The 17,100-nt window shown below is 35.7% G+C and overlaps 1 protein-coding gene across 1 annotated transcript in view; it reads left to right on the top strand.

Annotated features, from left to right (window-relative positions):
• Positions 1–17,100, top strand: part of LOC141501401 (C2 domain-containing protein 5-like) — a 119,466-nt gene that overhangs the window by 14,389 nt on the left and 87,977 nt on the right. The window contains 2 exon segments of the mRNA XM_074205317.1: positions 10,156–10,251; positions 11,369–11,524. Coding sequence (XP_074061418.1) covers positions 10,156–10,251; positions 11,369–11,524 — 252 coding nt within the window.

Genomic DNA, 17,100 nt, shown 5'->3' on the forward strand with positions numbered 1-17,100 from the left:
CCTGACTCCAGGGCCGGTGCTCTATCCACTGTGCCACCTAGCCGCCTCTGCTTCTCAGAATCTTTAAATTACTTTAAGGCACCACTTAGATGCCACCTCTTGCACTGAACCTTTCTGATTGCTCCTGTGTTAATTTTCTCTCCTTTCCAAATTACCTTTTGTTTACTTAACTGTGTATTTGTGTTATCCCTTCATTTCAATGTAAGTTACTCAAGGGCAGAAACTGTTTAGTTTTTATTTTTATATTCTTAGATTCTAGCAATGTATTTGCACATGGTAAGATTTAATAAATATTTGTTAGATTGAAGTGATGAATTCAGTTTTGGATTTGCTGTATGTGGATTGAATTACCACAGAAAATTAGGATGATAATAGCATATATTTCATTCTATACATAAAATATGTATTATGTATTCCTTGTATATAAATGAGGGAGTCATCTGCATATGATGTTGCTGCTGCTGCTGCTGCTGCTGCTGCTGCTGCTGCTGCTGCTGCTGATTGTCCTTTATTCTTTTTTTCTTTTTGCAAAGCAATGGGGTTAAGTGATTTGCTAAAGTTCACACAGCTAGGTAATTATTAAGTGTCTGAGGTCAAATTTGAACTCTAGTCCTCCTGACTTCTGGGCTGGTGCTCTATCCACTGCACCACCTAGCTAGCCCCTTGTCCTTCATTCTTGAAGGAGACCATAACATCAGGGAGTTGATGCCATGACAAGCACATGAATTTGGTTTGAGTGGGGGGGTGCTAAGTCACCAATCTTACTTTCTCCTCCAGAACTATCTGGGTCTAGTGGCCAGAAATGAATCAGGATGACTGGAGATGGTCCTAGATGTGAGACAGAAAAGTTAAGTGACTTGCCCAAGGTCACACAGCTAGTGGTTATCACATGCCTGAGGCTGCATTTGAACTCCCATCCTCCTGAGTCCAAGTCCAGTGCTTTATCTACTGCTCCATCTAGCTGCATATATGTAATAATTGAATCCATGGGATCAGATTAGATCACCTAAAGAGAGAATATCAAAAGAAAAGTCATTTTACGGCAGAGTTTTGGTGGAGACACATTCTTTTTGAGTGTTGGAGATAATGAATTCACATTTATATAATATTTTAAGATTTGCAAATTACTATACTAGTATGTTATTTCAGTTTCACCATAATCCTTTGGGCTAATGCTATTATCATCCTAATTTTCTGTGATAATTCAATCCACAAGTATTTATTAAGTTCTTTATGCCTTTATAAAAGGCACTGTGCTAACTTCTAGAATTACAAATACAGTAAAAAAGAAAGACAATTCCTAACTGTGCAACCACAAAAAAAAAAGGCTGTTAAAAATATTTTTGCGTATGTGGGTCCTTTCTCTTTTTTTTTTTTGTGATCTCTTTGGGATATAGACCTAGTCGTAGTACTGCTGGATCAAAGGGTATGCACAGTTTTCCCTTTGGTCATAGTCCCAAATTGCTCTCCAGGATAATGCTCCAAAAGTGTATTAGTGTCCTAATTTTTCTACATTGTCTCTCATATTTATCATTTTCCTTTTTTGTCATTTTACTCTATCTGGTAGGTATGTGATGGTCTCTCAGAGTTATTTTAATTTGCATTTTTCTAACCATAAGTGATTTAGAGCACTTATTCATACAGATAGCTTTGATTTTTTTTTTTTTTTCATCTGAAAACTGCCTTCCTTTTCTTTGATCATTTAGCAGTTAGGGGATAGCTTGTCTTCTTACAGATTTGACTTATTTCTTTATATGTTTTGAGAAATGAGGCCTTTATTGGAGAACCTTGCTATAAAAAAAATTGTTTCCCAGATTTCTACTTTCCTTCTAATCTTGGTTACTTTGGTTTGTTTGTGGCTAAAACTTTTTAATTTGATATAATCAAAATTATCTATTTAAATGTTATAATACTCTGTCTCTTAATTGGTCATGAATTTTTCCCTTTTCCATAGATATGACAGGCAGTTTATTTCTTGTTATTCTGATTTGCTTATATGGTATAACTCTGTTTGTCTAAATCATGTATGCATTTTCACCTTGATAGATGATGTAAGATGTTGTACTCTATGTAGTTTGTACCCTTTTTTTTAGTTTTCCTGCCTGTAGCTCATCTAATTTTTCCTTTAAGAAACTGGATGATATGCCACTTGGTATATGTTTAGTATTGATATTATTTCATTGCCTATTTTATGGGTACTTTTTTAGCAAGGTGTTTCTGATCACTTTTAATTGGATCTATTTTGTTTTTGCTTTGTCTGAAATCAGGGCCACTTTTTTTTTTTTTTTTTTTTTTTTTTAGGTTTTTGCAAGACTGGGGTTAAGTGGCTTGCTCAAGGCCACACAGCTAGGTAATTATTTAGTGTTTGAGGCCTGATTTGCAGTCAGGTAGTCCTGACTCCAGGGCTGGTGCTCTATCCACTGCGCCACCTAGCCTCCCCTACCCTTTTTTTATACTTCAGTTGAAGCATAATAGAATCAGTTGCAGACCCTTCCCTTTATGTGTTTCTGTTTCATGTGTGTTGTTTTGTAAACATCATATTGTAGGATTCTAGTTTTTGATGCACTCTGCTATCTGCTTTTGTTTTATGGGACAGTTCATCCCATTCAAATTCAGTTGTGATTACCATCTGTATATATTCCACCATTCTATTTTTCTTTCTGTTTTCCAATTTCCTTTCACACTTTTCCTCCTCCAGTGTTTTGCTTTTGTCTACCACCTCCCACTATCTGCTCTCTCTCTCTCTTTCTCTCTCTCTCTCTCTCTTCTGTCAGTCCCTTTCCCCCAGTATTTACTGAATTTCTTTCCCTCTTGCTTTCCTTTTAGGTAAGATAGATTACTTTATTCAACTAATTATATACATTCTAACTTTGAGTCAGTCCTGATGAGAGTAAGGTTCAAGTGATGCCCATTGCCTACCCTTCTCTCTTTCCTTTCACTGTAGTAAGTTTTTTGAGCCTCTTCATGTAAAATAATTTATACTGTTCTATCTCTCCCTCCCTTCTGTACCCAGTGAACTTTGTCCCTTCCCCCTCCCTCTCCCTCCCTTTCTCTTTCCTCTCCTCTTGCCAAGTCATGACATCACCTTCTTGATGTTATGGTCCTCTTCAAGAACCAGGGACCTAGGGGCAGCTAGGTGGCATAGTGGATAAAGCACCGGCCTTGGAGTCAGGAGTACCTGGGTTTAAATCTGGTCTCAGACACTTAATAATTACCTAACTGTGTGGCCTTGGGCAAGCCACTTTACCCCATTTGCCTTGCAAAAACCTAAAAAAACAAACAAACAAAAAACCAGGGACCTGATGCTGGTGACTGGCATATGCTGAGGTTAGAAGGAAATTTCTTCATTTCCCCAAGACTATTCAAAGGTTTTTGGGTCTGGAGTTTACCTGTTCCCCTGGCTATGCTGAAGTATATTGGGGATCTATCCTGGTGTTGCCTATTTCACCACACTGAGACTCAGGATCTCTTACTGATTTGCTTGAGGTGGAGCTTACTACTGGAATGTTTGTTGAAATGCTTTCTGTCCTAGACTGTGCTCCCCTTTTACCTGAGTGAGACCTTTCTTGCCAATCTTCCGAGTTAAATTTTGCTAAAAGATTGTTTCATCCTGCGGATTTGTTTTGGGTTGCTTTTTTATGGTTGTTTGGAGGTGAATATGGGAGAGTTATGGCGATTTGCTATTTACTTCTCTCAGAAATTATTTAGAAGATTTTTTTTTGTGTGTGTGTTAAGTAGTAGAATGACAGGAAAGGCATAGGAGAATAGATTAAAGGCATAGGTAATGATATGGTTAAGTGAAGTTTTTTTTTTTTTTCAGGCAAGGGATACCTAAGAATAATTGTAGGGAGCAGGGAATCTTATGGTTAAAACAGAAAAATTGAAGAGAAAAAAAGGTTTTACAGGGATTGGAGGGTTTGAAACAGCAACTTGAGGGCATCTGACAGCGAATCAATTTGAGATGAATGTAAGGAATGTCATGTAGCATTGAGGATCCAATTGAGGTTAGATAATCCAATCTATTTGATTGTGTGACTTTAACATGAATTTAGGATTATCAGGATTGTCTGATAGAGAAGTGGACAGGGGATTAAGAAGTGAAGGATGGTGCTTTGCTGAATGAGAATAACTGTAGGTTAATATTGCAAAAAGAGAGAAGGAAGCCATAGACCCAGAGAATAGGGAGAGATGGGGGGGGGGGACTAAAAGTCGGAACTTTTAATTTTTACTGTTTTAACTGCTGTGTATTATTTGCTTAAAAATTGGAAGTGTTCTTTACTTTGTTCTATAATTCAAAATTTTTGCAGTTTATTTTTATATAAAGAAACTTTTTTTTATCTTTCTTTCAATGTAAAGAGTCTTGGGGAAAAATTTAGAAGGGTTCTATCATGGTTCTAAAGTAGTTATTTTCTTTTTTTTAGGTTTTTGCAAGGCAAATGGGGTTGAGTGGCTTGCCCTAGGCCACACAGTTAGGTATAAAGTAGTTATTTTTTTTATTTGTCAAGTCAGTTTTTAAAAAGACTTTTGTAGTATTTCTCAATTCAACACTGAATTATTAAAATAGATGTCTAAATTATGGATAAAGATAGAACCATAAAAAAGGGAAGAGCAGTGTAAAATTTCATTAGTTTTAGTTCTGATCTTTTGTTGAAGAGATATTTTATGGGGGTGGCTAGGTGGCGTGGTGGATAGAACACCGACCCTGGAGTCAGGAGTACCTGAGTTCAAATCTGGCCTCAGACACTTAATAATTACCTAGCTGTGTGGCCTTGGGCAAGCCACTTAACCTTATTTGCCTTGCAAAAACCTAAAAAACAAAAAAGACATTTTATGATTTGATTGCTGCTGTCATCATATGCAAATATACAGTAAAACCAGATGTGAATAAACATGTGGAGACCAAAACACATTCATCATGTTTTATAGGCAAATAGACAAATTCTTGAATTTGCTACTGATTCTTCACTTGGGCACCACCCAGTCTTCATTGCTTAAAGAAATATACAGTTATCCTTTTCACATTGTGACTTTCTCCATCATGGTTTTGATATATCACATGTTGGCATAAGAAATTAAATGGGAATTTTGGGGGTTTTACAGAAACTGCATATGACACACAAAGGCCAACAAGACAGTAATGAAAAATTTTAGGAATTCAGAAATATAGAAAATACATGTATAGACCAGCATGTTTTAACTTTAATTCTATAATAATTCAGACCTCTTCTCTGGTATGGAAGGAAGGCCAAAAAATTTTAGGTGGATTTTTCAGATTATGGGGATGCCTTGACCCTTATCCCCACAATGTAGAAAGGATAACTGAAGTGGGGAAAAAACTATCGTGAGATTTTTTTCTGATGAGCATTATTGGAATAATGGTTAGAATAATTTACTTATAAAAATTTTCATTCATCTACTAAGAACACATTGAAATATGGAAAAAAGGTCAAAAGATATTTTGATTTTTGTTTTTTGTTCTTGTTTTTAGTTTTTGCAGGGCAATGGGGTTAAGTGGCTTGCCCAAGGTCACACAGCTAGGTAATTATTAAGTGTCTGAGGCCAGATTTGAACTCAGGTACTCCTGACTCCAGGGCCGGTGCTCTATCCACCGTGCCACTTAGCCGCCCCCAAAAGCTATTTTGAAATGTAGAAATTAAAGAAAATGTTAATAGTTGACAAAGTTGATTTTGAAATTCTTCTAATTAAAGGAGAGTGACTACAGCTGAGAGGAAATTAAGTAGTTTTTTGGGCAACTTTGGTATTTGATGGCCCTTGTTTGGAAATTGCAATAATGTAATTATAATATATTATACTATAACTGTAATATGCATTTCTATATTATTGCAAAGTACATAGCATACTTTACCGCATTTAACATTTAACAACTGTGCAAAGTAGGTAGGGTAAGTATTACCCTTATTTTATACTTAAGGAAAATTAGTCCTAGAAAAATCAAATGACCTTAACTTATTTGCCTTTTAAATGATCAAAGGTCAGAATTTTTTCACTGTAGTATGATATACTTAGTAGTTATCAAGTTATGTGTGAGGCACAGTAAAATAAAATCTTAATTTTAGTCTAACTTTAAGTAATCTTTATTACATTTGTAGAACCCTATCTTGGATAATAGGCATCCTAGCATAGGCTGTTTTTCTGAGTGTGGCTTTCAGGTAGACCAGTAATTTTGTCTGGATCTATTTTCCAGTTTGGTCATTTTTCCTAAGAGATATTTTATATTTTATTCTATTTTTTTCAGCCTTTTGGTTTTGTTTGATGTAATCCTGTGGTCCATATAGTTAATAATTTCCATTTGTCCAATTCTAATTTTGGGGGTTTTATTTTCTTCAATTAACTTTTTTGTGTTTCCTTTTCCATTTGGTTAATTTTACTTATATGTGAGTTATATTTCTTTTCTAGTTGGTCAATTTTACTTTTAGATGAGTTGCATTTCATTTCCATTTGACCAATTTTACTTTTAAAGGTTATTATTTCTTTCCAGTCTATTTTTCATAATTCTCTTGCATGACTCTCATTTCTTTTCTCAGTTTTACTCTTCATCTCTTTTTTGATTTTGGAAATCCTTTTTGAACTCTTCCAAGAGATCTTTTTGGATTTGAGACTAATTTATAAATCCCTTTGAGATTTCAAACATATAGGTATTTTGTCACTGCTTACCTCTTCTGAAATGGTGTTTCTATTGTTCCTTTCAGAATAGTAGTTTTCTATGGTGAGTACTTTTTGCTCATTTTGATAGTTGATCTCTGCTCCTAGGGCACAGGGGATGAAGTTCCAAGCTTTTTATGCAGAGACTGGTCCCTGGTCCCTGGTTTATTGCTTGCCTGTGGTTGCCTGTGGTGTTTCAGGTGCTAGTTCCCTACCTTAGGGTAGCCCAGCCCAGGTCTGCCTTTTACACCAGCATTCCCAGTGCTCAGACTTAGGCTTCCTAGCTGGACTTGGGACCCTCGGCCTGCTGAGCCCAGATCTGAGCTGCCCTGTGGGTAAGAGCCTCCACCAACTTTCCTGCTCTTTCCCTTCACTGGGCTGTGCTTTCCCTTTTATGCATGTGAGACAGACCTTTATTGAAGTTCCTCCAAGGTGTCTTGAGTGGAGAACTTGTTTCACTCTTGTTTTTGTGGGATCTGTAATTTTAGGGTCTGTTTACAGGTTTCATTTAAAGTTGGTTAGGGAAATGCTCCAGGAGCTTCTGAGCTTTGTACCATCATCTTGGCTCTGCCCTGTTAGTGGGACCTTGGGTTCTTGAAGTCTCTGTCTGTAAAGCTTCTAAATTAATTTAGAATTAGAACTGGGATCATTTCATCTAGTTTTTCCCTTCATTTCATAAAAAAAAGTGAGTACCAGAGAGGTTAAATGATTTGTTCCAGATTACACTGGTCATCATAAACATCAGCAGTGGGGCTCAAAACTGTTCTCTGTTGCAGAACGAGACTCCTTCCTCTGCAGTTCTGTCCGGTGTGGTTATTGTGAGCTGCTGTGTTTATTGAAAGAGAACTAACTAGCTAAGCTGTTTGGAGATTCTTTTCACCAAAAAGCTCACCTGCATTTTTTTTTGGGGGGCATAATAACTCCTGAGTTATTATCTACTGAGGGTGAAGGTTGAGTCTACTGAAAGGTTTTGTGGTTTGTGTTGGAAGAAGTACTCAAACTGTTGAAGGATTATTTGAAATATCAAGAAGATCATCTATGAAGTTTGAGACATGGAACCAGTAATCCGAGTTTGAGATCTGATTCTTTCACATGAAAATAACTAATTTGTCCCCCTATAGATGTGTGACATAAAACTTTTTGGGACACACAATCTACAGTATTTGCTACAGCTACCGTTATAGAAGGTACCAAAGGAGGAATGATGGAACTATTTAGGAATTCTCATAAAGGTCTCAAATGTCTCCTTGGTGGAAGGAGCTTAAAAAATATCATAAAGATATGCAGAAATACATGGAAAGATTACATCAGAATCTTACTACTTCTGCTCTGCCCTGTAGATAATGTAAACATATTATTGCTCAATTATATAAACAACAGCAAGAAAATGCAGAATGAAATTCAGTCTTAATGACCATTGATCTTTTGGTAATATGAAGTGGGTAACAATAAACCTAGGTTTCAAAACAAAAGCAGCCCATACAGTGTTAGTAAAACACACAGCTAAGGTAACCATAAAAAGATGAATATTAATAGTCAAAAAAGGAGTAAAAGAATTGGTAGATATTTTCAGAGCACATGATAACTAGTTTACGTGGAAACAAACAGACCTTCAAACTGAAGTAAATACTACCAGATTTAATTCCAAATTTAATCCCAGGGTAGTTTATTTCCAGATGAAGTGTTTGAAATAGCTATGTAGGAAGTGGAATAAAAAAATTTCTCCATGGGGTACATCCACATAAACTTAATGAACACGTTGTTAACAAAAAAGCATGGAACAAATATCAGAGTTATGCAGATTCATGAATAAAAATGGAGGAATCTATTAAAACTTCTCTATTAAAGCTATTAAAATCATTGCCACTACAAACAATAGAAAGCTTATGTTCAATTACCTTAATTTATTAATCAGTGCAGTTTATACAGTGAAGTGGAAACATGTCTCTCCCATTTTGGTAATTATGGTTATTTTAAAAGATATGATCAAGTGGCTAGAATGATATACCTGAAGCATTTGCCATATTTTGTAAAATATAGATGACAAGTCCATGTATATTACAAATGCATACTTCCCCACTTCCCAATCCTTTAGAGTTCAACAAATAAAACTGTACTAGAAGCAAAGCATCATTATAGATAGAAGTGACTATAATATGTAAATAGTCCTATCCAAACAAAACATTGGTCCATAAAAATTAAAGATAGTTTTAAATAAATGTTCCTTTGTTGAATATCTAAACTTCCTAGAATGAAGATCTATCAAAATAGATAAATTAAAACCATATAGGAACAGAACAGGATTACATATTATTATCATCATCATCTTTCTTCTATTGGAGTTGTCCCAAAGATGATTTCAAAGAGTCTTCACAGAATGACCCTATAGCTTCATGATCTTGTTCATTTTATCCATTTGTGTAACCATGTGTAGAACATAAATTAAAAAAAATAACCAGTGACTTGTCCTTAGGCCAATTTTAATCTAAATTGTATCAAAAAAAGATGAGACGAATGAGATAATAGTAATATCATTAGTTACAGAAGGCACACAGTGCCAGAGTTTGCAATTAGTTTGTATATATTATATCTCATTGGGAAAGTATTTGGCATGCCCTAGGTTGAAAAACATTTGTTTGGCTGATGGATAGAATAAACGGAGGTGTGTATAGTATGAAAAAACCCCAAAAAGTTCTTCATCTTCTGAGATTGGTGGGACAGAGAAGGAAACAATTGTAAATAAAAAATTTTGTTATATAGAAGAAGTGAGAGTTCAGTTTTGTGTTTTAGTGAAATCACAGTCATCTGAGATGATGGGGTTGAATTCTGAAGGCTTGAAGACGAGAATATGATAGGTGGTGTGGGGAAATGTGACAGGAAATTTATGAGAGATAAAGAATGATCAAGTAGCAGTCCAGGCTCAGTGTGTTTATAGATGCAATCATCATTATGCTTGACTCCTTTCTTTAACAGTACATGGTATACTGGGATGAAGAACAGAGGATGTGGAATCCTAGGGTTACTAAGGCTTTTAATCAGTCAGGAGCGGTGGAGGTAAAATAGACAAGTGATTCTAGAGTAGTGGTACAGTTAAAATGAAATGTGGTCAGAAGATCTAAATCTAACAAGGGACCAAAGCCATATTAAAGAGGGAAGAGGAAAGATAAAGGAATATTTTGGGGAATTTTTTTCCAACAGGAAACATCAGTATGCCAGTAACCTTTAATTTCATGGATATGAAGACTAATCTTAGAGAGTATCTAAAGTTCAGAGAAACTAAATATTTTGCCCATGGTCAGTCAAGTATACTATAAGTATCAGAGGGAGGATTTCAATTTAGACCTTGCATACTCAAAGTCCAGCACTCTTTCAGTTTTGCTAAGGTGCCTCTGTTTTATATTATTTTATAAAAAGTTTAATTTACTTGATAGGTTTAAGAAAAGCATTATTTTTCCTAGAATGATTTGTTGCTTTTCCCTTTTTATTTCACAGGTATCCGTGGAGAGATCAATGTTGTAGTAAAAGTAGACCTCTTTAATGATTTAAACCGTTTTAGGCAGTCATCATGTGGAGTAAAATTCTTCTGCAGTAAGTAAATAATTTCAAATGGAATTGACTTGCTCTTAATATGGAAAAATAGATTTCTATAAATGTGGAAAAATGAATATCTTTATCTTTTAAGATCTAAATAAAATGTGTACTTGTCAAGAAATTATTGTGGAAAATAAGTCTTTATAAAATTTTTTCTGGGGTCAAAAGCTTTCATTCAAACAATAATTAGTTTTTGTAAGTTTATATATTTAGGCCTGAAAAATTCAATAATATTTTACTGTTATATGAGGCACAGAGGAATATGCCATTTACTTGTTTCATAGTTCTATCTCTGTTCTCTATTCTGTGGTAAAAAGCATATCATTTTGTATTCCAAGTATTAAATCTATAATTTTTGTTTGCTAGAGATTTTAGGAATTCACTATTGCCAGTAGACATTAAGGTTTGTTGTGTTGGTACTTTCAGATATAGAATGCAAATGACATGATTTTTAAAGACTGATATAGTCATGTTTGGAGTAACTTTTAAAAAAAGTTTTAAATGAATATTCCTTTTTTTGCTTAGTGATTAGTTTTACATTTGCTTTCTACTTTTAGGTACCTGATTTATATTCTGAATTTTATTTAGATTTCATTTTATATTAATGTTATCTATAGCAGTTCTTAAACCACAATTATAGACCTTTCTTTAATGTGTTTGTAAGAAAGGTTGAGACACCATGGAATAGTGGATAGAAAGTTGACCTTGGAATCAAGAACACTCAGTTCACATGTCTTTGACATGTGTTAGCTGTCTAGTGTTCAGTTGTTAGGTCAGTGCCTCAGGAAATCCTCCTAGGGTTAACTAAGTTAAATACAAGTGATATTAATCTAAATTGGTTGAGGAAATCTCCAAACTGAGAATCCTTTGTAAAAAAAAGAAATAACAGACCAGGACTAAAAAAAGAAAAAGTGAGGATCAAAACCTTCTGAAAGAAAATAAGGAGTATTTTTATGACTGATTATATCTTTTGTGTAAAAGTAATTATATTAATTACTTCATTATAAACCATAATTAAAGTGATATTCTTTACTTTTAAGGACAGCAGAATATCTCATATTTAGTATATTAATTTCATTTGTTATACATATAGATATATCAATTTTTTTAATAGCAACATCTATTCCAAAGTGTTATCGAGCTGTAATAATTCATGGATTTGTAGAAGAATTGGTGGTGAATGAAGACCCTGAATATCAGTGGATTGACCGAATTCGCACACCAAGGGCATCAAATGAAGCCAGACAGAGACTTATTTCATTAATGTCAGGTAGGTTTTCTTGTGAATTAGTGGTACAGATGAAAATGTCTTCTCAAGAGTTGAAGATGTGGATCTAGAGTTCAGTGGAAAGATCAGCACTAGAGATAGAGATTTGGAAATGCTCTGCATAACTATAGGAGTTGAAGGCAATGTGATTAGTGAAAAAAGCACTGGCTTTTCTCTTAGGGAATTTGGGTCCAAATACTAACTGTATTCTTTATTACCCATGGGATCTTGGCAAGTCATTTAGTACCTTGGCCTCATTTATAACAAGACAGGACTGGTATAGATGATGAAACCTTTCTATTGCTAGAGCCTATGAGATTTGATTGAGGAGAAGTTATTGTGCTTTCCTCACCATGCACTTGTGAGAATCAAATGAGATAATCTTTTAAAATTCTTTTCAAACCTTAAAACATATTACCTATTTTTTTTTTTGCTTATTTAAAGACAGGTCATTATTTTATACTTTGAGAAGCATATTCTACTCAGAATTGCTTTTCAGTTTTTTAAGTAATCAAGCTCATTCTCCTCTTTCTTAATTCCCAGTTCAGTCGATTTTTGTGTGTGTGTGTGTGTGTGTGTGTGTGTGTGTGTGTGTGTGTGTACACGCACGTATATGTACCAAGTCAAAATGTATCTTAGCAATTTCTACTCAATGCTTTTTATTTTATTTTTCCCAGTTATATGCAAAAACAAGTTTCAACATTCAGGTTTTTTTTTAGGTTTTTTTTTTTTTTTTTTTTTAGGTTTTTGCAAGGTAAATTTAAGTGGCTTGCCCAAGGCCACACAGCTAGGTGATTATTAAGTGTCTGCTGCTGGATTTCAACTCAGGAACTCCTGATTCTAAGGCTGGTGCTCTATCCACTGCCCCACTAGCTGCTCCTAACATTCAGTTTTAAAACTTTGAATTCTGAATTTTCTCCCTTTCTCCCACCCCACTTCCCCATATTGAGAAAGCAAATTATTTGATATAGGTTAAAAATCTGTAGTTATGAAATACATTACTACAGTAGTTCTGTTGTAAAAGTAAACATAGCTCCTCCCTCACAAAAAAGAGAAACCCCAAGAAAAATAAAGTAAAAAACAACATATACTTTAATCTGTATTCACACACCATCAGACTTTATCATCAGTCTTTATCGTAAGTCCTTCAGAGTTCTCTCAGCATTTCTGAGAAAAGGTAAGTTATTTACAGCTGATTAGCCTACAACATTGTTGTTACTTTGTATCTAGTACATTTCCCATTGCATCTGCTCAGTAAATTTTTACTGAGCATCCTATTGAACCTTTTTTAAAATGACAGAATAGCATTTCATCCTAATCATATCTTTTTCAGTCATCCCCCAACTGATGGCCCCAATTTCCAATTGTTTGCCACCAGAAAAGAGCTGCTCTAAATATTCTTATATATAGAAGTCCTTTTCCTTCTTGTTTTTCATCTCTTCTGGAATATAGCATTCCTAGGTCAAAGGGTAGATGTGGTTTTATAGCTCTTTGGGCATAGTTCCAAATTGCTCTACAGAATGGTTGAATTTCACAACTGCTCTAATAGTGTATTAATGTCTCATTTTCCCTACTTCCCTTCCAACATTTGACATTTTTTTCTTTCTGCCCTATTAACTGATCTAATAGGTATAAGGTAGTACTTCACAATTGTTCCAAACTACATTTCTCCTGTCAATAGTGAGTTAGGACATTTTTGAAAAAAATATTTAAATAGATAGCATTGATAACCTTATCTGAAAACTGTTCATACCTTTTGATTATTTATCAATTGGGTAATGACTCTTATTTTATATAAAGTTGACTCAGTTCTCTGTATTGGAGAAATGAGTTCTTTATCAGAGAAACTTGTTTCAGTATTTTCCCCCCATAGTTATAAAGCTAATGTATTTCCCTTCATCCTATTCCCCCACTCCCTATTTATTGTATTCTCTCTCTCCTCTCACCCTGTTCCTTCTCAAAAATGTTTGGCATCTGACTACCCCTTTCCACAATTTTCCTTCTCTTCTATCACCTACCCTTTGCCCCCTTAATCCCATCCCTTTCCTCTCCTATTTTCCTTTAGGTTAGATAGATTTCTATATTCAATTGAGAGTGTATGTGTGTTATTCCTTCTCTTTGCCATTTCTGATGAGAGTAAGGCTTACTCATCTTATCTCATCTCCCTCATCTCCCCTCTTTTCCACTCCACTGCAATTTCCACTTCACTGCAAAAACTTTTCCTTGCCTCTTTTATGTGAAATAACTTGCCCCATTCTACCTCACCTTTTCCTTTTCTCCCAGTACATTCTTCTCTCACCCCTTAACTTCATCTTTATAATGTATTATACCTTCAAATTCGATGCTTACTTGTGCCTTGTCTATATATGCCCCTTCTAACTACCCTAATAGCTGAGAAAGTTCATACAAGTTGGCAGAATCATCTTCCCATACAGAAATATAAGCAGTTCAGCACTTTTAAGTCCCTCAGATTTGCCTTTCCTGTTTACCTTTTCATGTTTCACTTGAGTCTTGTCTTTAAAGATCAAATTTTTTGTTCACCTCTGGTCATTTCATCAAGGAAGTTTGAAAAATCCCCTATTTCATTGAATGTCCATAGTTTCCTTGAAAGAGTATTTTCAGTTTTGTAGAGTAGTCTTTTGCCTTCTGGAATATCATATTCCAAGCCCTATGATCTCTTAATGTAGAAGTTGCTAAATCTTGTATTATCTTGACTGTGGTTACAGGATACTGAAGTGTTTCTTTCTGGCTGCTTGCAGCATTTTCTCCTTTATCTAGGAGCTCTGAAGTTTGACTGTAACATTCCTGGAAGTTTTCATGTTGGGATCTCTTTCAGGAGGTCATTTGTAGATACTTTCAATTTCTGTTTTTACCCTCTATTTCTAGAATATCAGAGCAGCTTTCCCTGATAATTTCTAGAAAAATGTCTAGGGTCTTTTTTTTTTGCTCATGACTTTCAGGTAGTCCAATAATTTTCTTGCTTTTTTTTTTCCAAGGTAATGGGGTTAAGTGATTTGCCCAAGGTCACACAGCTAGGCAATTATTACGTGTCTGAGGCTGGATTTGAACTCAGGTCCTCCTGACTCCAGGGCTGGTGCTCTATCTATTGCACCACTTAGCTGCCTCAGTCAAATTATTTCTCCTGGATTTGTTTTCTTAGTCAGTTGATTTTCCAATAGAATATTTCATATTTTCTTCTAGTTTTTTTCTTTTGGCTTTATTTTATTGTTTCTTGATTTCTCACAAAGTCACCAGCTTACCTTTTCTCCAACTCCATTCTATACTCTAAGGAATTCTTTTCTTCACTTAGCTTTTGAATCTTCTTTTCCATTTGGCCAATTCTGCTTTTTTAGGCATTCTTCCCCTCATTGACTTTTTGTACTCCTTTTGACCAAGTCTGGTTTTTAAGATGTTATTTTCTTCAGATTTTTTTAATATCCTTCACCAAATCTGCTGACTGTTTTCATTTTTTTGAATCACTCTCATTTCTCTTCCCAAGTTTTCCTCTATCTCCCTTACTTGATCTTTAAAATCTTTTTTGAACTCTTCTCTAACCTGAGACCAATTCATATTTTTCTTGGAAGCTTTGGGTTCAGATTTTGTTATGTTCTGAGTGTATATTTTGATCTTCCTGATGATCACAGTAACTATCAAAAGTGTGATGTTTTTTCTTCTGTTTGCTGATTTCCCCAGCCTATGGCTTGATTTTAATTCTTCAATTTAATTTTATGTCCCTTTTTTGACATGTTAAGGTGGGGCTCTGCTTCCAGGATGGGCACTGTCCCAAGCTTTTGAGGGTTTTGCAATTGTTTTCACAGGTTCTTTTTAGGGACCTTCAAGCTTTCAATTCTTTCAGGTATTAGGATCTAAGAAGAGTTTTTGATCATACTCCTGGCCTGTGCTCTGGTCTGTAGATGACCATAAGCACTCCTTTCTGCCCTGGACCTGTGAGGAAAGTCCTTGCTCTGCTGTGGCAGTAAGCTCTGTTGTCCTTCTGCTCCTCTTCTGGGATCGGGGCTCCAGACTGTGACCCAGATCTGAGCATGGGCAAAGTAGTGAAGTCCTGCCTCAGTGATAGCAAAAACTCCCGTTATCTCCTTTGGACTTCCTTACCATCCATGGGCTGAGAAGGCCTAAAGAAGCTGCTTCTGCTGCTGCTGCTACCTATTCAGTGGCTCCTGAGGCCTGCTCTTGGTCTGCGCTGCTGAGGCTTGTGCTGGATTATGGTCCATTTTTACTCTGGCAGACCTTTCCAGCTGACCTTCAAGTTGTTCTTGGCATTCTTTGTTTCAAAAGGTCTAGAAGCCACCTCTGCTGCCCCTGACTCAGTTGCCCAACAGTCTGTTCCTGGATGACTGGGGCCAGTTCACTCTGGCATTATCTGGGCTGCACTGTAGGTCCTTTCTTACACCAAGGCAAAACACCTTACTGTAGATCTTCCAGGTTGTCTTGGGCTGGGAAATTGTTTCACTCGGTCTTTTTATGGGTTCTGCCACTTTAGAATTTGTCATAATTTAAAGGTACTTGCAGTGGTTGTGGGAGAGCTTGGGCAAGTCCCTGCCTTTACTCTGCCATCTTTGACTCCGCCTCAGTATTAAATATTTAAGAAAGAATATCATGATGGATATTTAAATAGTACTAAATGTTATTATTTTCCTTTCTTATGATTATTACAAATAGAACTTGTACATGGTTTTTGTGTGACATGTCAAAAAAGGGATATCAGCATATTCATAAAAAAGAAGTAAAAGGGGCAGGTAGGTGGCACAATGGATAGAGTATTGCAAAAAAGAAAAAGAAAAAAGGAGTAAAAACTAAAGTTGTTAGCAATAATAGTGATTATTCATATTTGTATAGCTCTGCTTTACAAATTCCTTTTCTTACAATGACTCCTTGAGACAACTTGTGGAAATAACTATTAGAAATGTTATATTCTCACAGTATGATTTTTGGCTCAGGTTAAAAAAAAGTTGAAAGCAGAACCCTAATTTTCTGATTCTTGAGTTTAGTACTTTTCCCATTACACTATGCTATATATATATATTTTTTTGGGGGGGGGGGCTAGGAAGTGGGTTAAGCGACTTTGTCTAAGATCACACAGCCAGGCAATTATTAAGTGTCTGAGGCCAGATTTGAACTCAGGTACTTCTGACTCCAGGGCCGGTGCTCTATCCATTGAACCACTTAGCTGTCCCCTACACTATGCTATTTCTTAATAATTTCCAACAAATAAGTCTCTTTGTGGAAAAGACCCCTACTTTGGAAAAGGCCAGCACCAACACTACTATCTGCCTCTGATAGGATAGTCAGGCTAGCCTAGTTGAAATAGCAAAAACAAAAATTAGCATTTTCCTCTTTCATCAGTTCCTCTGGTGGAGAAGTTCAGAACCCTGAGACCAAGAGAAAGAGGTTTACCACTCCCCCATAACAGTGATTCTATTTCTAGTCTGTCCCTTGCAGCAGTCATTGAGGGGAGCAACCCATGTGCAGAAGGACCTTGTTACTCCAACACCACTGCTACCACAGTTGCCACCAATGGGCAGGTAAACCTAAGAACACAGAAAATATTGGAGTTCCCC

This window comes from Macrotis lagotis, chromosome X, assembly GCF_037893015.1.
Source record: "Macrotis lagotis isolate mMagLag1 chromosome X, bilby.v1.9.chrom.fasta, whole genome shotgun sequence".
Lineage (NCBI taxonomy): Eukaryota > Metazoa > Chordata > Mammalia > Peramelemorphia > Peramelidae > Macrotis > Macrotis lagotis.